Here is a 22,046-nt window from a genome sequence, read left to right on the forward strand (position 1 = left end):
TGGCGAAGACCACGGGGTCCCAGGAAAACCCACCCCCAGAGCAACTACAACAGAGAATCACAGAGGCATGACGACAGCCCGCGGGCCGAGGCAGCCTCCCAAGAAGTGATTTAGTCGACCGATTGGATCGTGGCCTGTCACCCGGCCCGACCGAGGTGGCCCTCTGGAACGGGGAAGAAGAGGCAAATTGGCCTCCTTGTGAGGGGGGCCCTTGAGATTGACCTTGAGGTCCATGAACAAAGAATGCCATTTTGGGATGAATGGATGGGTCTTGCTTCTTGGGGGTTGGGAGTGAGGTTGGAGGTTGGTGGGTTCGGCCTGAGACGGGGGATTTGGATGACAGGTGGGCCGTAGTAGTCATTGGTCCACATGCTCATGCATGTGAGAATTTTGCCCCTCCAGGATTGTAGATATGTTCTCGTCTTGTCTATTAATGCAGCATAATTTCTTTCGGCCGTGGTTGAAAGGGTGGAGCAAATCTGTAAACCCAAATAGAGGACTCCTTTTGATACCCACGAAAAGGTAATTGATTTTTCAATAAGAACTCTGTCTGTGTGGAAAATTCAGTAGTTGTCTTGTTTAGATTGACCTTGAATCCTGATGTACTCCCAAATAAATTTTATTCTTGCATCAGATGTGTGAGGAAGTAAGTGGCTGTGTAACAGTAAGCATCACATTGTCCACATCCATAGCCAGCTTATGCTCCCCACCTCCCATATGGATCCCAGTTATAAACGGATTAACTCGCACCTTTTCTGACAAGGTTTCCATATATAATGCAAAAAGGAGCAGAGAGAGGGGTAAACCTTGACTAGTGCCACGGGTAATAAGAAGGGGTCCAACGATATCCCATTGACTCGCGTGTGCCTTAGGGACATTATACCTACACCACAACTATTTCTGAAAACGGCCTCCAAGCCGGACCTTGTCGAGAACCAGGCGTAGAAATGGACAGTGGACCCAGTCAAGTACTTTCTCAGCATCCACCAAGATGAGTAGGGCTGATGCACGTGTGCGGTGAACTTTCTCAATAAGGTGACAGAAGTGATTGGTGTTGTCTGCACACCCCCGTTCAGCAATAAAGCCCGCTTGATCCGGGTTGATCAGACTCTGCATATAAGGAGACAATCTCGCAGCTAAAATGCTAGTAAAAACTTTAGCGTACAGTTTTAATAAGGTGATAGGGTGATAAGGGGCACAGTGTTTAGGGTCCTTCCCAGGTTTAGGGCGAATCATAATAACAGCTTCCCGCATGGTGTCAATGTGCCTTCCAGATGCACTGAAAGAGTTAAAAAGGCTAACGAGAATGGAAGTCAGTTTGATGGTAAATATCTTGTAAACATCGGCTGTAAACCCATCTTGGCTCAGTGCTTTCCCGGGTTTCAGCCGCAAGATCGCCGCCAAAACCTCCTCAACTCGAATGTCAGTGTCCATCTCTACTGCTGCGTCTGGCGGGAGATGATCCATGTAGTGAATGAACATAGTGTTGGGACACGGTAGGGTCCAGCAATTCAGCAGTGCACAGGGACGAATAAAAGTGTTCACATTCTTGTGCGATTTGAGAGTCCTGGTAATCCAATTCCCCATGAGGTGTTTCTAAAGGTGCAATCCTGTGTGTGAGAATTTGAGTGCGCAGACAGTGCGCCAGAAATCACCCTGCTTTGTTGCCACATTTGTAGTAATGTTTAATGCGAAGCAATGCATATTCAGCCCTGTCTGTGTCAAGTGCCTGAAGTTCTTTACGGGCTGCCGTCAACTGTCACCTCACCTTATGAGAGCCTGAATGTCGATGTTCCCCCCTCAAGATCCCTCACCCTTTCCTCTCAGAACTCTCTCTCTCTTATATGCAGCCGTTATGCCTATAAATGCCCCTCTCAGTGTAGACTTCAGAGAGTCCCACAATAGTGCGATAGGGATGTTGGTGATGATTTTTAAACTCAAGAAAGGATTTCAATGTTTCCTCCACTGTGTGTCACGTAGATTCATACTATAGAAGTTTGGGGTAAAGACGGCAAGCACCAATTTGGGGAGGTGAGGTTGGAATTACTGGGTCCAAAACAATAGGTGAGTGGTCAGACAGAGATGCAGTACTTATCCCAGCGTCCATCACCGCCACAGTCAAGCGAAGTGAGATGAGGGAAAAGTCTATTCTGATGTAAGTCTGGTGCACTGCAGAGAAACAGGTGTAAGCTTTACCAGCCGAATGGTGCTAGCGTCAGATATCAGCCAGCCGCATATCCGCAAACCACTGTAGGCCCGCCTCTGTGAAAGCGCCGGTTTGTCCTACACTATGAAGTGATCTGTCTAATGGCGCATAAGGTGCCAAATTAAAATCTCAGCCAATCAGAATTTTTGAGTCCGGAGAAGCCATTATCCGTCTCCCTGCGCATAATATGAAAGACTCCTGATGATCGTTAGGGGCATAGATTTTTGCTATCATTATTTTAGAAAGAAGGCATGGAGATGTACAACAATAACAATCTTCTCTGCGTTACCGACCGGTATTTAGCCATGTGCGATGTAGGTGACCTACATGCAAAATAAGGAATCGCAAAATAGTGATTCCTTATTTTGCTCTTCCATTTAAGGAATCGCAAATACCGATACCTTAAATGCAATGTACTTAGCACTGAAAACAGTGCACCTCAGCCTTAAGGAATCGCTATTTACCACCAACTTCAAGTTGGTGGTAAGTAGCAATTTTCTTACAAAAAGCACTTTTTTGCTTTTTTTAATGTGCCATGTGGCACCCATCCATGCCCTTGGGGCATGTATGTGCGCCACATGTGCACACATGCACATTTCAGGGGTGCAACAGGGTGTCCTTTGGACAACCTGGCACCCTTGAAATAGCTCCCGCTATTAATGATTCGGTAATACCGAATCGCTAATAGTGAATCTCTTCCCATTCATTCCTATGGGCCTCCTATCCCATGGGAATGAATGGCTAGGTATTCCTTAATAACGAATCGGAATTACCGAAATTAAGGAATGTTAAAGGAATCGCTAATATTTTAGCGATTCCTACCTACATTCCATTTAGCGAGTCCTTAATAGCGATTCGGTAATAATCGCTATTAAGTACTCGCTAAATGGAAGTTACCTCCATCTGGCCCTTAGTTCCCTGACAGCTGATATCTTTTTTGTTTATAGGAGTGCAAACATGTGAGAATGTCTTGGAGCCCTTGGGGACTAAGCTGGGCGGTCCGCCCAATCAATACAGCCGAGAAAAATATCCTTGTCTAGGAGGACTGGTGTCACATAACGAAGCAGGTGGCCAATATAGTCTTCCCATTTCCCAGGGTCTGCCTGCAAAGGCACACCTTTAATGTGCACATTGGATCGACGGAAGCGACTTTCTAAATCATCCAGACGATAATTTAATTCCTCATTTTCATCCCGCTGTTCAGGCAGTTCTCGCTGATGGGCAGAATGTTCTTCTTCATTTGCCTTTTGTAATGTTTCCAGGCTCTGTCCCATTTCAGAAATGTCCTTTTTAATGACTTTCACATCCTCTGCCATGTCTTTTTTAGGTCTCGCCTGGCGAGATTTAGTGTTAACAGGGTATTTTCTGTAAGGAGCTTTAAGCCCCGCCCCTCTGTTCCATTGGCCGGCGTCACCGTTTATGGTAAACGGTGGCCAGCCATTGGAACAGAGGTGTCGATTACGTTTTTGCTTGGCTTTTCGAGCCGTCCCACTTGGACGGACTCGCCTGAAGTACGTTCGTCGCAAAAGCTTTCTTATCTTTAGGGGGCCGTGTGTTTCAAACACATGGCCCCATAAAGACAAGAAAGCTTTCACTACGGACGAAAGTGAAAGCCGACCCTTCTTGTTAATGCAAATTGACTTTTCGGCGCTGTGCCCGAGCTGAGGGACCCCGTGTGCCCGGATCTGCGGCCGAAGGTAGGAGAGCCTCCCTCTGCGTAGCGCCTGAGAGGCTCGGCCCCTCCCGGTTCTCCCTTCATCGGGCGCGGGCTCAGCGCTGCCGCCTATACCTGGGACATCCGCCGGGGTGAGGATTGCACCGAGTGCTCGGAGGAGGCAGTGCCCGCCGCCTTAGCCAGTCACAGCCCGCACAAGGGTAAGGGAGAGGCTCCTGCAGGACTGGGGCGACTGCTGGAGCACGGGCTGTGCTGGCCACTGGTTCCGGGGTCCAATAGCCCAAACTCACGTAAATGTGAGGCCTATTGCATTGCAAATGCTTGTTTTTAAAGCTGCAATGTCATCTTACAGTGTTCCAAATTAGGCTTCTAGAAAGGTGCGAGCAACCTGATCCTCGAGAGGTAAGGTCTCCCCACCCGCACCCGCCATCTCCACAGTGCACTTCGCCATGTAGTCTAACGCTGATCTGGTTTCTTCATGGAGGTTTGGTGAGCATATCCTTCAGTGTTGTATCTTTTTTTAAGCAATTGGTAGCCATGGCATCAGCCGAACAAGAAGCCACAAAATTCACGATACGACACTGACCGCTCAGCACGGTTAAAAGGCCATCAGCCCCAATTCACTGTCCAGCACCATACACAGGATCCCCAAGCAAGCCCAAGCTACGGAATGTGACATGGGAACACCTCCCAGCGGCAGAGTTGCGTCACAGAGGCCTGAGCACACAATCCACTAATACAGTGTCCCAGGGCTCAAACAGTTGAGGGAGTATGGAGCTAATCAGACCCAGTGTCGCTAATCGAAGTATGTAGGGGACAGGCCAAAGCGATCCACCCAGCAATCATGGGCAGCTCTCAGTCAGGACACACCCTCGACCCCCTCTTCACAACAGGAAACTCCATCACCTTCAGCCACACCACCAAACTCCTATGGACTGACCATCGATGCGTCCACTTCACCTTCAGAACACCCACCATCCACAGACACCAGCACCTCCTCCCACGAAGAAACTGGACCAGAGTCACCAAAGACAAGCTAACTTCATCACTCACCATCTCCACCCCAACCATCGCGGAAAACGCCAACACCGCAGCCCGAACCCTGCACAGATGGCTCGCCGACAGTGCCAACACCATAGCCCCCCCTCAAGAAAAACATAAACACCCACGCCAAGAAAGCTAGATGGTTCACCACTGAACTTCGAGAATCCAGACGCACTTGCCGCCGCCTCGAAAAGGCCTGGAGGAACACCAAATCCACAGAAGCCCACAACAACTTCAGAGCCGCCACCAACGCTCACCACCAACTCATCAGAAAAACGAGGAAAAAAGCGATTGAAGACAGAATCTCAACTCGTGCACACAACAGCAAAGAACCCTTCAACATCATCAAGGAGTTTGCCCAACCCACTAGCGAGTCCACCGACATCCCTCCCTCACAAGACCTCTGCGACAAACTCAGCACCTTTTTCCACCACAAAATCAAGAGCATCTACGACAACTTCGACGAAGATAACCAACACACTGAACCCTCACCAACCACCCCGACACCCTGAAGCCAGCTATCGACAACTGGACAGCCCTCACCACCGAAGACACACTGAAGACGATGAAGACCATCCACTCCGGGGCCCGGACGGACCCCTTCCCCCACCACATTTTCAACAGAGCCGCTGACACCATCGCACCCATGCTCTGCCACACCATCAACCGCTCCCTGGCAACCGCCTCATTCCCTGACGACCGGAAACACGCTGAGATCAACCCCCTCCTGAAGAAACCCTCGGCAGACCCCACCGACCTCAAAAACTACAGACCCATCTCCCTACTCCCGTTCCCAGCGAAAGTCATCGAGAAAGCCTTAAACAGCCAACTCACCACATTCATCGAAGAGCACAACATCCTCGACTCCTCCCAATCCGGCTTCAGAAAAAACCACAGTACGGAAACCGCCCTCCTCGCCGCAACAGACGACGTCCGTACCTTACTGGACGATGGAGAAACAGCAGCCCTCATCATCCTCGACCTCTCAGCGGCGTTCAACACAGTCTCTCACCGCACCCTAATACGCAGACTCCACGATGCAGGGATCCAAGACAAGGCCCTCGACTGGATCCGCTCCTTCCTCTTCGGCAGAACACAGCGGGTCAGACTCCCCCCTTTCCTCTCAGACCCTACACCTACCACCTGCGGAGTCCCCCAGGGGCCCTACGCTCTTCAGCATCTACATGGCTTCGCTCGCCCCCATCGTCAGAACCTACGGACTCAACATTGTGTCATACGCAGACGACACCCAAGTCATCCTCTCCCTATCCAACGAACCCAACACCGCCAGATACATCTTTCGAGAAGGCATGGAAGCCGTTGCCAAATGGATGTAAAACAGCTGCCTACAACTAAACACCAACAAAACGGAAGTACTCCTCATGGGCCCAAACCCAGACGCCTGGAATGACACCTGGTGGCCGCCCGCCCTCGGAAGCCCGCCTACCGCCACGGACCACGCACGTAACCTGGGAATCATCCTGGACTCGGAGCTCAAAATGGACTGCCAGATCAACTCCGTCTCGTCCTCCTGCTTCCACACCCTCCGCCTCCTACGTAAGACCTTCAAATGGATCCCCCTCGAACACAGAAAGACCGTCACTCACGCCCTGGTCACCAGCAGGCTCGACTACGGCAATGCACTCTATGCCGGAATAAACAAAAACCTCACCCGCAAGCTACAGAACATCCAAAATGCCGCCGCAAGACTGGTCCTCAACCTATCAAGACACTGCCACATCTCCCAGCACCTGCGAACACTCCACTGGCTCCCCATCGAAGCTAGAGTCCCCTTCAAGATGCTACCCACGCTCACAAGGCCCTCCACGACACCGGACCAGCATACCTGAACAGCCGACTCAAATTCCATGTACCCCAAAGGACCCTACGAACAGCCCAGCTCTCCTACGCCGTGGTCCCCCGCACCAGAAAGACCAGATCCGGAGGCCGCTCCTTCTCCTTCCTCGCGGCCAGAGCCTGGAACGACCTTCCGCTCCACCTCAGACAGATAACATCGCTCCGCATCTTCGCAGGCAACCTCAAAACCTGGCTCTTCGACAGACCCCCTCCTTGATGGACTGGAACCTGCAAACCCACCCCCCACCCCCCCCCCCCACCCCACATCCCCAGTGCCTTGAGACCTTACGGGTGAGTAGTCGCGCTTAACAAACACCTGATTTGATTTGGAACAGTATAAGCCCAACTTCCCTCTGGCAGGCCCAAACTGCGCAAATGACACCCTAAGCAATAAGAGCACAACGTTGAGAGGAGTCATGTCCTCTGTAGCAAGCAGGAGAGAGCAAAGTTTATAGCTTTAACCTATGTGGAGCTGGCGTACATCAGGCCCTAGGAAATTCCAGCCTCAGTACAGGCCAAAGGGCACCCCCAGGGTGGGGAGGGAGCAGTCAGAAGAAATGCAACCGCCCTCCGATCTCTGGATCCCCCGATGCAGGGCAGAAAGACTGGTTGCACAGCCGGGCAGGCCAAAGCATGGCCGTGGCAAATGGCTGTTCAAATCACGCCTGCTTCCAATTGGTGACAGCCGACTCAAATTCCATACACCCAAAATGACCCTATGATCAGCCCAGCTCTCCTACGCAGTGGTCCCCCGCACGCCTGCTTCCAATTGGTGACGGCGCAGCTGAGAGGTCCTATCTGGCTTCGGACTCCAATAGAGGGCAGGGACGCCGGTCTGTGCACCCACCTTCAGGCCACACTCAGTCCAGCATAAACAACAGGCCTCCCCCACCGACCACCAGCAACCTTGTCCACCCCAAGCGACCAGGCACCTGAGGACCCCCAGTGACACGGGAGTGTCCAGCGGTACACCACACCCCCACCTCTCTGTCCTTGTCGCTGCAGTTACACCGCGGCCACCATCTCGGGTCTGATGGCAGCAAAGCGGGCGTCCACTCATACTAATGCTGCCCTTGGATGTCTCCACACTCCGCCGCTCACATGCGGAAGGCTATGGTGTCAAAATAAGTAGTCCTAGTGCACCAACGACGGCTGTTAGCAGCAGAGCGCCGTAAACCCGCTGCTACTTGGCCGCCATCTTGGCCAATGCCCCTCATTGTCTTCAGTTTTTAGCAAGGATGAAATACCCTGTGCATCTGATTTTCTCTGTTGCAGAGATATGGCTGTTCCGTGGATGAATATGACGAGGGATTGTGAGTAATATTATGTATTGCAGCACAAGGGAAAGTGGAGAGTTGAAGGCCTGTTGGACTCACAACCCTGTCATTGCAGAATCGCTTACATTGTTTGTTAGCTATTGTTGCTGATACTTCTTGAACACGCTCATATGAGCTTGTGTGCAGTTTGTTCACATGAACTCATATGAGCGTTCCCGTTTATGAATTAAGCATGCACCATTAATCCAATATAAAAAGGTAATTTTTTTGTGGCAGATGTTTCCTTTAGTATTTGCCTTTTTACACTCACTGGCATGATACCGAACAAGCTGTGAGACTGACAAAGCTGCACTCTTATCATTTACTGTGCTGTCACTTGAAATGTTACAACCTTCCATAATCAATTATATTAAATTTAGCATAGCGGTCCTTACTGACTTTTCTTGGTAGTTTTGCTCAAACTGTCCGCTAAATCCATCTACTTAAAGTTGGAACTTGTTGTTTTTTAATAGCTGCTGCATTGGCCAGGCAGATACCATCCTGAAGAGCATTTTGTTTACAGATACAGAATATATTTTCTCCTATATCGTTTTTGCGTGTTAGAAGAATGTCTCTACCTTTTGGTTCAGCTGTATGTTCTGGTATGAATTAAAGAATCTTTTCTTTTAATTGTTTGCTGTGTACATATTTGTCTGCATTTTCTACACGCAATTCTGTTGTATGGCGAACCTCAAGTGATTTGATGTTATATAAAGTAAATACTGCCAATACTTCAGAATTTTGTAATGTATCTTCAAGATAGTTAACAATTTCACCTTATACCATGCCATAGATTAATGCCAATTTGTTGTATTCGCTTTTTTCTTTGTTCTATATTTGGCGAAGCCGGTTATAAAAACTGCCCAGACTCTTTTTGTGGTACTTCGCTTTGGGCACAACCATATCACCACCGCTTAACTTGGCGAGTACTTTTGAGTCACTTGATGCAACTGCAGTATCTCGAACTCGATTACTCAATTCAAGTGTACACCCATTTATAATCTCTGCCCCTGACTCTTCGTCACAGAAGAAACCCGTGTCTTGCAATTAACCAACTATAAAAGAAGCACACGTACACCTTGAAGTACTCACTTGAATACTGTCTTGAACTAGTTTAGGTATTTTTGATAACCTTGCAAGTTTGTGTTTGTCAAAGTTTTCTATATGTGTTATGGAATTTTCCACAGTTTTCATTTAACAGTTGTTCAACTACATCATGATTTTCAAAATAATTTTGTCTTGATGATTTATAGAGCTGCTTTTATTTAGTCAAAAGCTAGCAGATCATCAAGAAAACGTTTGTACCCAATCAGAACATTTATTATTAGCTGGACACACTAAAACGTCTAGTAAATCTTGTTGACACAATACACGCGGATCCCAATCGACCTCATCTCCATCATTTTTTGTACTAGATATAAACTCTTCATTAATATTTTCAAATTCACTTCTTCTTTTAGTAGACATTTTTACCCCTTGACAGCTGATCATCTTTTCACAATTTCAGAAACCTGCAACAGCTAAAAATAATTGGTTAGTTTACAAGGGCAGTACAACATATTTGTTTATTTACAACTTAAGGTATTTACTCACTGGATCCATTAAAAATTTCTAATACTTTGTCAGGGGTCAACTAAAATGCCGAATTTGTACCACTTTTGGCATTCCCGACCAGAAAAACGTGAGCAATGATGTCATGGATGCCTAACATTAGATTCATAATCGCTCTATAAATAATAGCGGTGGCCATTTTCTTTTATGCTATACGATTTTTGGGGTCTTCATCATCACCCATTTTTTTAAAACTTGTATTAAGCCCTGTGCAAAGTGTCATGTTGGTATCACATTTTACACGATTCTAACACTAAGCTATCTCACTATTATGACTAACCGCTAGTAGTACAGTCATAAGAAGTGTTTTGATCACAGCAGTAATGCAATTGTAAAAAGAAGGTTAGTGAGAGCTCTAATTTAAATGGATTCTCCTCTTTAAAATACATATTGCACCAATTTATCAACTAGGGAGAGAATTAATGAGTCAAATAATTAAGCAATCTAATTTTGTAAAGTGTGCTTAGGATTGTCTTTCTATTTGGTGGAGTTATTAGAAGGAGATAGGTATGCTTACGAGGTGCCAGAACTGAACAAGCATTGACAAAGCCAATAGGTCTTGGTAATGCCTGAGCTATTGGCCTTGACTTGCAGCACATCTGCTGTCCAGCATAGCTGAAAGTTAGTGAAAGGCCAAAATCACAAGCTGTTGCACAGACGCTGAGTCTCTTCGCCTCCCCATGTTGAGTTTATTCTCCTACTCCTCCTAATACAAAAAAGTCATATGATGTGGCCTGCGCTGGTCGCATCAGAGCGCTTTTTCCCCCAGTGACTTTCAGCCATGCTGAACTGCAGATGTACTGCTAGACAACATGGCTAAAAGACAATAACATTGATGAAGCCAATAACTCTGGCATTGCCGAGATCTTTTGGCTTTGCCAGTGCTTGTTCAGTGTTGACGGGGTCTTGCTGAACAAATGTGATAATGAGAAACAGTTGAAGAGCTTTAGGGTAACTGCGAGAGCTGGAGACAGAGTAACTAAGAAATCCGGTTTGAATCTTGGGGTCGGCTGAACAATTTTTGACTCTAGGCAAATTCCTTATGATTCCCCCTGCTTACGACAATGAATGTGTAACTGATGAGCTCTTAAAGTGCTCCAATACCATCAGCTGGTGTTCGCACTATGGCAAGATGGAGGACAGAACCAGCACTCCAATACCATCGGATCGTGCAATAAAAATGAAAAACCAGCAGCAGCGACGAGGGAGGGATTGGGGGGACGGGTCAAGCAGGGGTGCAGGAGTGGATGGGGAGACGGGCAACGATGGGAGAGGGGAGAGTAAGCAAAAATGAAGGGGAAAAAATACCTTAATTGAAGCAGGATCAGCGACAAAAAGGAATGTGTCATTGTGTAATGTAACTGGTGAGCTCTTAAAGCACTCCAATTCCATTAACTTGTGTTTGTGCTATGGCAAGACGGAGGACGGAGCGAGAGCTCCAATACTATCGTATCGTGCAAAAAAGAACAAAAATAAGCAATTGCTGTTCGTGTTTTAACAAATTTTAAGAAATACATTTGTTTATGTACATGCATATGCATTTTAGTATGTGCACAATGGAGATAGCCTGAAAACACAAGTACTTCTATGGAGTGTTTGCAAATAAAGAAAAAGATAGCCCCGCAAACAGGGAGCAGTGTAAGGAGACAAATACTTGGTCCATTTGCTATGGGAAGGCCAACCGCAAGAAGAGGGCTTGACACCCGCATGCCATGACGAATGGCATTAAAGAAAATGAGTGACGCTGAAGTTTACCAATGGTTGGAGATGGATGGCCTGGAAGCACACAGATAGAACACAACACGTCTCTTCGAGACAGCGCATGCACTGTCTAGCCGATACCCCTAAAAAGTCCTTGAAAGACCTGTGCTTACAGAATAATTTGGAACTAGCAGGAAAACTAGTTTTTTTTAAAGTTTTACATTATGATTAATGATGAAGTAGGCAAGCAAAAATATTGGCAAGAAGAGTTGTCACTACAACTGAGAAAATTAGAAGTCCTGAGAATATTGGTGCTCTAGGAGGAACATGGACTGTTGAACTCTTATTTGGTCTAGATCTCTTATTTAAGGTTTTAATTAGAAGATAATGAAGAATTTCACTCACTATTTGCTGCTACAAAAAGAGCACCAGAGTTGAGCTAAAAGCAATTTTGATAGCAAGTGACCGAGAATGTTTAAGGAAGCAACATTTTTCTTAACGCTGGGTAAAGATTTTGTTAGGAATTGTGTTACTGATTGAAGAAGTGGAGCCATACTCATGCCACAACCTCAGTCTTTGTCAGAGTGAAGTCAAAAGCTAACCCTAAATTAACCGTGATCAGTGCTCTGGTAGCTTGGCTCAAAGCAGTCCGGCTTAACTTAAAGGCAATGTGTAAAGTGTTTATGCAGCATTTCAAACAGTAATAAAAGTTAAAATATCACACAAGAAAAATACCAAACCATTTTAGAAAAATAAAGTACTCTTTAATAAATAATTTGACACCAAAAGGACAAAAAGCCAATCATTAGAACCAGAGATAGGCAGTGTGACAGATTTCAGTGAGTATAGCGCCAAAAAGCACAAAGTGCCAACTGTGGTTATCTGGTCGTGCCGGACAAGGGCAAAGTTACAAATTCAGGCTGACAGTGATGGAGTGCAGGTCGGCTACAATGACCCTGGCTAGTGGAACAAGAGTACCTTAAATCCAGGTTGCAGAGCGATGCAAAGTCCTTGCTTTTAGTTGATCTGGCTGACGCCGAGAAACCGTTGACTTGGAGCTTGCAATGCGAAGTCTTGCACCAAGATACGTCGTGCAGGAGAGTGAGTGACTGTCGACAGGAGCTTGCAATGTGAAGTCTGTTTGTCGTTGAGGAAGCTGCAGGGGCTTGTGAAGACTTGCGTAGCAATGCTCTGATGCTGAGGTCAAGGTGCGTCATGCTAGGCTGGCGCCAGTGAAGCCGCTGGGGCTTGTGAGGACTTTAGTCGAGATGCGCCTCACTGCATCGAGCTTGGCTGGTTATCGACTTTGAGATATGTTGAGCTGGGTCAGGTTAGCAGAGCCACAGTGGCGATGCTTGGTCCTGCGCCAGAGCTGTAGGGCACTGGGTGGGTTGTCAGCATCCAGATGCGATGCCCTGGATCAAGCTTGCGAAGCTGTTAAGGCGATGTGCAGTCCTGCTTCGAAGATGCGTGGCGCAGAGAACCCTGTTGTGTCCCTGTGACTTGAGAACAGAAAGTCAGCTGACTGACCCTTGGAGATCTTGTAGTCCACTCAGGCAGGCTGGTTTCAGAAGGGCAGCTCACAGCAGAAGAGCCCTGGGGCACAGAGAGCAATCCTTGGGCAGCAAAGGAGGTCAGCAGGGCAGACGTCACAGCTGGGCAGTCCTTCCTAGCAGAGTCCACAGGTCCAAAAGTGAAATGAAGAGTTGGGGTCTGAGGTCCAATATTTATACCTGGGGCCCACTTTAAGTAGAGGAAGAGTCTAGATGCGCCCTCCCCCTTCCCGAGGTGTCGGGCATCTCCTTCCTCCCTGTCCTGACCCCAGCTTGCGCGGGGTCAAAAAAGACTAGTGACAAACCCTTTGTGAGAGTGCTCGGGGAAAGCCTATGTGATGTGCAAGTGTCGTAGATGGTAGCTACTCCTCCCCCTCATTAACTCAGTGTGGCCCATCTTGCCAACACCTATCTCCCCTTTGTCTCACTGTCTGGGAGCAATACACAGAGATCAACTGCCAGCTGCACTTATTCATGTGGAGCCAGGATCAGACTGCAAGCACCAAATGGGTAGGCAAGAAAATACCAACTTTCTAAAAGTGGCATCTTCAGAACTGTGTTAAAAAGTCAGTCTTTATCATTAAAGAGGGCTTTTAATTATAATTCTTTAGACCTCCAAAACTCGATCTGTATACCTGCTCTCTATTGAAACTTGTCATTTATTAAATGCAAATAGGTAACCCAATAATATCCAATGGAGGAGGTAACCCTTACAGTAATGAAAAACAAATGCAAGAGTTTTTCACTTCCAGGACATGTAAAACATAATAGTACATGTCCTACATTTTAAATACATTGCATCCTGCCCTCTGGGCTGTTTAGGACCTACCCTAGGGGTAACTTATATATATTCAAAAGGACGGTTTGGCCCTGGCAAAAGGTTTATTTTGCAGGTCGACATGGCACTTTAAAACTGCACACACAGACTGCAATGGCAAGCCTGAGACCTGTTGAAAGAGCTACTTAAGTAGGTGGCACAATAATAGCTGCAGGCTCTCTCGTAGCATTTAATTTACGGCCCTGGGCATATGTATTACAACTTTACTAGGGAATTACAAGTAAATTAAATGACATTTGGGTATAAGCCAATTCTACCAAGTTTAATGGAGAGAGCACAAGCATGTTAGCACTGGTTAGCAGTGGTAAAGTGCACAGAGTCCTAAAGGCCAACAGAAACTGGTTCAGAAAACAGTAGAGTGGAGGCAAAAAGTTTGGGGTAGACCCTGCAGAAAGGGCCAAGTCCAACAGATATGAAGTGCAGACATGCGCTTGCCAGTTACTACAGAGGCACTGTATAACAGAAACTACTTGTAGAATATTGGTTGGTTGCAGATGTTATGTCTTATTTTACATAGACACACTGTTATTGTGAAACCCTGTCGGAATAATTGTGATTGCCTGCCTCTGCTGGCAGAGTGAATATGAAGTGTTCGTAAGGTTGTTTAAAGTAGATTGCAAATGTGAAAAAGTCAAACTTAATAAAAGCAGTTTAAACTAAAAAGAAATTAGCAAAGACTACATGTCAGATTGTGTTAGTGATGTTGTGAACAGTGGCTAGATCATTGCTCTTTCTTGACCGACAATGACAAATACACTATGGTTGTTCATAGATCAGTAATGCTTAATATATCATGGACCTTTTTAAAATTACATTGGCTGCATGATCCTGGTTCTTCACATATCACTTTCAAACACCATGAGGCGTTTATAAATCACAGTTCTTTCAGGATTATCAGTGATTGAAAGATTGTTGTCCTGTGCGCACCACTCATTAATACATTTCACTTCTTTTGAGGCGATAAGTAGTTGCCAGGTAATGGTTCTTCCCATCTCTCCAGTGCCGCATAGATGGAGATCCTTTGAAGAACAATAGTAGTTTAAAGATCCAAGTTTTTCAGTGATCATTACGGGTTTATTAATCATGGTCCTTCAGGGATCACCAATGGCGGATAAATAATGCTTCAGTGATCACTTGCAGTGAGAGGTATCATGGCTGTTCAGCGTTAAAGGTCACCTGTGGGTGATAGATTATAATATTTCAGAGATCATTGGTGGCCCACTGAGCATGAGGCTTCAGAGATCCCAGTTGCTGAATAGAAGGATGGTACTTCAGGCATCACAAATGGTGAATAGGCCATTTATCTTGCTCATGACCGAAAATTTATACTTCACAATCCATCAGAGATTACCAGTGGTGCCTAGATCCAATACTACGGACATAAACGCTCCATTGGAAGTGTTTCTGTGGAAACTGGAGAAATCAGACCTGTCCTTGACAATTGGGTCTCATGAGTAGAAGGCTGAACACTTTTTATGAACAAGAAGGAGCTGCCTGATATAACCCAAGTTCCTCTCCTGGAGCTTCTTGGTACTGACTTTATCAATTTAATTGATTGCACTGAATCTATGTGTGTCGTTCATTAATATGGGACATTTCTATTTAGCTTTCAGAATGGTTCTAAAAATACTCATTTAAAAGTCATGTGCATAGGCTCAGGAATGTATTCTAACTGCTCTTCTTTCTTTCACAGAAACTTGGTGAGGTGGTGATTAAGTTCTTGGGCCGTGACCTGCAGCCGTCCTGTCAAGCAGCTTGCCTGGAAACTGTTCGTATCCTGTCACGGGACAAGTATGCACTTACTCCTTTTACCAGCAGAACCTCCATGTACACTCTTGCTCGGTACGCTGGGGTGGACTATTTAGAAGAGTGTGAAGTCTCCCTTATGCCAGACAGTGAAAGCATGGTAGAAGCCCTCAAAGGCCTCTGCAATATTGTATATAACAGCCCTGAAGCTCAGCAGGTAGCCACAGAGCTCAGGATTGTGAACGGTTTGGCTCGTCGACTAAAGTTGTATAATGAGACCAAGTCCTGCCATGAGAGCAAATTCTTTGACCTGAGGCTCCTTTTCCTAATGACAGCACTGCGTGTGGATGTGCGTCGTCAACTTGCCCAAGAGCTGAGGGGTGTCAGCCTGCTTACAGATGCTCTGGAGAGCACGTTGGCACTGAAGTGGGCAGATGTCTACGAGGTGGTGACAGACCGCTGCTGTCCTGCGCTTGCAAAGGAGGAGACGGAGAGGGTGATGGAGATCCTAAAGACACTCTTCAATGTTACATTTGACCTCAATCGGCGGGAAGTGGATGAGGTGAGGAGCAGGGGAGGGAATACACGTGGAAATGGACTGAAACAGAAGACACAAAAGTTTGGGAGTCAAGCTAGGCATTAAGTTTTAGAATTTAATGAGCCTTTACCAGAGAGAATGTGGTGGTACTTTAGGAAGTAAGGTTTGAGCAGAACTGATGTTGGGGCATCTCCAAATCAAGGGACATCCAGAATTAAAGTGGAACCACAAGGGGAGGGTGCAGTGCAGGGTTTCTATGCGTATCGAAGAGAGAGGGTATTGATGGGTAAAGTAAAGGGTATTGAAATTGAGAATGTATTAATGGGTGTGCAATTGGCATCACAAAGGTATATCTAAATGAAGCCAGGGTGAAGAGGCATCACATGAAGAGGAGACAACACAGGACCGATGAGCATTCTATGACGAGAGACCATGTCTGAGTTACAGAGCATTATCTCCTCGTCTTATTCCTTGTCCCTTTTGTTACTGTTTGAGTAAGGCCCCCTCCCTCCTACATTGCCACTTCCTTGTTGAGCTCTTTTCTGTATCCATGAATCCCTTAGGTCCTCTACCACCACCCTTATATTCTCTATTTACATCATTCCACTGCCTTTGATTTTGTGCCCTTTCTATTCAAAAAGCGAACCGAAGAATTGTATGGGCAGTTAGTGTTTTTTCACTAAATGTTTAATATTTACCTTCAAATTCTTATCCATTCCTCATGTTTGACAGTGCTTGGACTATTTGTATTTTTTGGTTTATGGGCGCACTCAGTTTATTGGCAGTGCACTGGCTCATCTACTTGGGTGGTGGTTCACGGGCCCAACTTGTTGGAGAACAGTATTTGGTCCCATTCGCCCCAGTAGTGATGCGTCAGTATGTTTGTTTTGGGACCAAGGGCAAGGGATTTATTTTCAACTTTGGACCTTCGAGTGAGCTTAGCCTTTTTTACAGGACTCTCCCTTTGAGCATCTTGGTGAGACCACAGAAAACATTTTGACGCTTAGTTTTCTTTTTATTGGCTGTTATGACAGCAAGCAGAAATGGTGAGGTGAGCTCTTTTCTTTCTTGTCAATCATATTTAAGAATCTTAAAACATAGGATTATTTAGAACACATCTAAAGAGTCGTAGGCAGAACAACTATCACCTCCCCTTTGTCCCAAAAACAATTTCTTTATGTTGTGCACACTCTTTTAGTATTTGTGGCTCCTGGATATTACTGCTTGGCAGGGCACACAATATCACAAATCTAGTGGTGCACCAGAAACTGCAGAAGTCCAAGCGAATTGTACAGTGATCCATTTCTTCTTCATTTTATATTCCAAATAGTGTTATAGTCTTGTTCAAATTTCAATTGTTAACAGCCACAGCCAGCGCATTTTGTTCACCACTTGGACACGGTTCAGACTCATGAAATATACTTTGGACCTATGGACTGATATGTTACCCACCGGAGGATAAAGAATAGGAGAGTGTACTGTGACTGGTTCAGAATCTTCTAGAAAAGATATGTTCGAGGCATGTGAGCTGTAGATCACATGCTTTGCATAAGATTGCTATCTAGTGTTGGGTCTGGATGTTGGCACTTTGTTTTTCTGGAAGATGTTTTCCTTAGTCACGAGGTAGGGGACTCCTCCCTTAGGTGATAGTGCGCATGGCCATCGACTCCATCTTCAGATTGTTTTTTTCCGCCATCACCTTCGGATGTAACTGGCTGCGCTCCAGTTCGACTTCGATCCTTCGGTCCCTCTCGGCACGTATAGCTTCACAATCGACGGTATTGTTTCCGATCGCGTTCCCCTTTCTTCGCGGACTGTGATTCCTAAAGACAATTTCGATCGGCGAGCTCGAGGTAGGCCATAGGGCCTAGCCCCTGGTTCGACTCGCAGTTAATGGAACAAACTCCTTTCAAGTCCTGTCCTCGGTGCCATGCGAAATACCCGCGCACCGACTCACATGAGGTGTGCAACTTGTGTTTGTCACCCTACCACAGAGAAGACTACTGTGACGCGTGCCGAGCTTTCCGCTCCAAAAAGACTCTTCGTGATCGTCGGGCCCGACGACTTGACATGCAAAGACAACAAACCGGTTCCCTTCTGGACCTTTTCGGACCTCAATCGGACGAGGAGGAAGGCGGCGAGCTCATTGGAGCTGATGAGGAACAGGAAGACTTCTTCATTTCCGAACACGGCTCAGATGAGGATGAAGACATCCCGCATGGGCAATGTACCGTGAGAACAGTCCCTACCTCGCCCTCCTTCCACTTCCATCGAAGAAAAAGGCTTCAGACCAACCTGCGCCTTCAGGCCCCGGTGGGGGCCGAGAACAAGCTTCCGAAGCCCCGCCTTCGGGCTCGGCACCGGAGCTCAGTAAAAAGCCTTCCGGCTTCGAAAAGCCACATGCCAAATAGGACACCGAGTCAAAGACACCGGGGCCGAAGAAAAGGCTTGGCACCTAAACAAACTTCGGATCCGAAAACTCGGGCCAAGAAACCTTCGGCACCGAAACATTCGGAGCCGAAACACAAGGACATGCCGAAATCACCTAAAAAGCATGTTTTCGGTGATCCGCTCGACAAACCGTATTTGAATTGAAACAAAAAATTCTGGTTATACACCCAAAGATTGAACATATCACTACTAAAGTGACTTTAAAGAGAGGTGCTACTACAGAAGAGGAATACCACATTCCATTGAAGAAGAGAACTGTCGGGAAAAATCCTTCCTCTTCCTCCACCTTCTGTACCCCAGACTATACCGGTGCCAACTTCACCTGAGCACTCACCACACACACACACACCTGACAATCAGGGTGATGGGGATGGGAATAATAATGATGACGATCAGCCTGGTGTCGTGTGGAATGACTATAATACTGATTCTCCCACTGACAACGACCCAGACATATATCCTACCAGGCCTCTCCACCAAATGATAGTGTAGGATTTGTTGATTTGTTAAGTAGGGCTGCTACTTACCATGGGGTCCCGCTTCATAGAAAATCCCTTGAAGAGGAATTCCTTTTTGAGACCCTTCACAATACACAAAAGTCTACACACATGTTGCCCATGTTGAAAACCATGACCAGACATGTTTAAGACATTTTTAAGGATCCTGTTAGAGCACGTATCCTTAACCCTAGGGTGGATAAAAAATACAATCCTGCTCCATCAGATCCAGTCTACATTTAGGGTCAACTACCATTAGATTCATTAGTAGTTGCTAATGCATAATAAAGGGCAAACTCCCAGACGCAACACCCCCAGACAGAGTCTAAGCTCCTTGATGCTTCAGGGAAAAGGATAGCCTCCCAAGCTGCTAATTTCTGGCATATTTCCAATAAACAGGCATTGCTTGCGCGCTAGGAACGTGCACACTAGGATGAGATGGAACAACTCATCCAATTTTTTTCCTCAGGAACATACATCCAAAGCGCAAGATCTGGTTCGTGAGGGACAGTTAATTTCTAATAACCAAATTAGATGCTCCCTAGATGCTGCTAATGCATCTGCCAGAGCAGTGAACACTAGAATTCTTTTAAGAAGACACGCCTGGCTGCGCATATCTGGGTTTAAACCGTAAGTTCAGACTGCCATATTAAACACACCCTTTGACAAGGAACACCTTTTTGAACCAGTGGTAGACACTTCACTGGATAAAATGAAGAAGGATACTGAAGTGGCTAAATCCAAGGGAGCCCTTCAGTCTCCATAAGGGTGGTGGTTCCTTTCGTCGCTCCTTCTATCGGGCAGGATCAAAAAATACTTCCTCTGACACTGCGTCCACCTATAAGGGCAGTTACCAGCCCTCAGGTTCCAAGGGTTTCTTTCGAGGCAATTACAGAGGTAATAACGGCAAGGACAGAGGTAGAGGTTCCAATACATGTACCTCGCCCTCCAATACAAAACGGTGACTTGCCCATAGTTCCCCCTGACCATTTAACACCTGTAGGGAGACTACTGTCACAATTTCTACCAAAGTGGCATTCAATAACAGCCAACAAATGGGTTCTCCAAATTATCCATTCTGGTTACTGCCTGGAGTTCATCAACACTCCTCCAAACTTTCCCCCAAAGTCGTACAGACTTTCACAGGATCACCTAAACCTTCTCCAACAAGAAGTACAATCCCTGTTACTCAAACAAGGCATAGAGCCTGTACCACCAAATCATCAAGGGTCTGGCGTGTACTCCTTTTACTTTCTAATTCCAAAAAAGCATGGCTCTCTCGGACCCATATTGGATCTCAGAGAACTCAATCTTCACATACAGTCAGACCACTGCCACATGGTAACACTGCAACAGATACTGCCTCTTTTGCAAAAAGGCGATTTCCTTTCTACTCTAGATTTAAAAGACGCCTACTTTTATATTCCGATCCATTCGGCTCACCGCAAATTTCTCAGGTTTGTGGTAGCAGGTCAACACTCCCAATTCAAGGTGCTCCCATTCGGAGTCACTAATGCCCCCAGAGTCTTCACAAAATGTCTGGTGGTAGTAGCTGCGCATCTCAGAAGACAAAGCATACATGTCTTCCCTATCTAGACGACTGGCTCATGAAAGCAGGCACATATCAGCAATGTCACAAGAACACTTCAGTAACCATTCAGCTGCTTCAACAGCTAGAGATCTCAATCAATGTGTTAAAATGACATCTTCAGCCCAAAAAGGTTCAGGATTACCTAGGAGCCACTCAAAAAGATCTAGCGTATCCCAATGCAGCCAGAATTTGAAACATTCAAGCGCTCATTCAGAAATTTCAACCCACTCAGTCACTTCCAGCTGGAGTATTTATGCAACTGCTGGGAATGATGGCATCTTGCATCATTTTCCCATGCCAGGTTACACATGCGTTCACTTCAAGAGTGTTTAGCCAGTCAGTGGAATCAGTCACAAGGTCTGTTAACCGATCTAGTGTTGGTAAGTGGCTGTACTCATCGCTCTCTGCAGTGGTGGATCACACACAACCTGTCAAAAGGGCGGCCGTTCATAGACCCGATTCCACAGACCGTGTTAACAGTGGACGCATCCCTTACTGGCTGGGGAGCTCATCTTCAACAGCACACAGTGCAAGGGCGGTGGAGCTGACAGCAAAGGTTGCTTCACATCAATCAGTTGGAACTCATGGCAATCTTTCTAGCGCTCAAAGCCTTTCAAGATCACCTGTCTGGCAAGCCGGTACTAGTCTGAACCGACAACATGACAGCTATGTATTACATACAGAAGCGGGGGGAAACACACTCTCTCCAACTGTCCCACTTAGCCCAAGACATCTGGAGGTGGGCGATACACCACAACATTTATCTCCTAGCAGAACATCTCCCAGGAGTCAACAATCAAATTGCGGAACTTCTCTGCAGGCAAAGTTATCAGATACATGAGTGGGAACTTCACCCTCAAATTCTCCAACCATACTTTCAAGCCTGGGGAGTCCCTAACATAGACCTGTTCGCACCACCCGAAAACGCAAAATGCCAAAACTTTGCCTCAAGGAATCCACACCCGTTGTCCAAAGGCAATGCTCTATGGATGAACTGGTCAGGGATATTTGCCTACACTTTTCCACCTCTCCCACTCATTCCATCAGTGGTTCGGAAACTCAGGCAAACATCGCTCACGCTAATAGAAATAGCTCCAACATGGACACTTCAACCCTGGTTCACAAACCTGTTGGAACTCTCTCTGGTACCACACCAAAAATTACATTTAACTACCAGTCTCCTCACGCAGAGCAATGGAGAAATCAAACACCCAGATCCCAAAAAGCTGAACATTGCGATCTGGCTCCTGAAGTCATAGTTTGGTTATCTCAACCTTCCACCAGACTGTATGAACATTATTAGAGAGGCCAGAAAGCCTACCACAAGAGCCTGCTACGCAGCCAAATGGAAGCGTTTTGTTATATATTGCAATAACAATCATATTGACCCTCTTGATGCTTCCATACAGAACATTCTGTGCT

At 46.4% G+C, this 22,046-nt stretch overlaps 1 protein-coding gene across 2 annotated transcripts in view; it reads left to right on the forward strand.

The window, feature by feature from the left end:
* LOC146809360 (chaperone Ric-8A) overlaps positions 1-22,046 on the forward strand; it is a 362,752-nt gene that overhangs the window by 136,434 nt on the left and 204,272 nt on the right. For both annotated transcript variants that reach the window (XM_085616159.1, XM_085616160.1), the window contains one exon: positions 15,495-16,109. In XM_085616159.1, the coding sequence (XP_085472285.1) occupies positions 15,495-16,109 (615 nt within the window). The remainder of the gene's footprint in view (positions 1-15,494; positions 16,110-22,046) is intronic.

This window comes from Triturus cristatus, chromosome 7 (genome assembly GCF_964204655.1).
Source record: "Triturus cristatus chromosome 7, aTriCri1.1, whole genome shotgun sequence".
In the NCBI taxonomy this organism is placed as follows: Eukaryota; Metazoa; Chordata; class Amphibia; order Caudata; family Salamandridae; genus Triturus; species Triturus cristatus.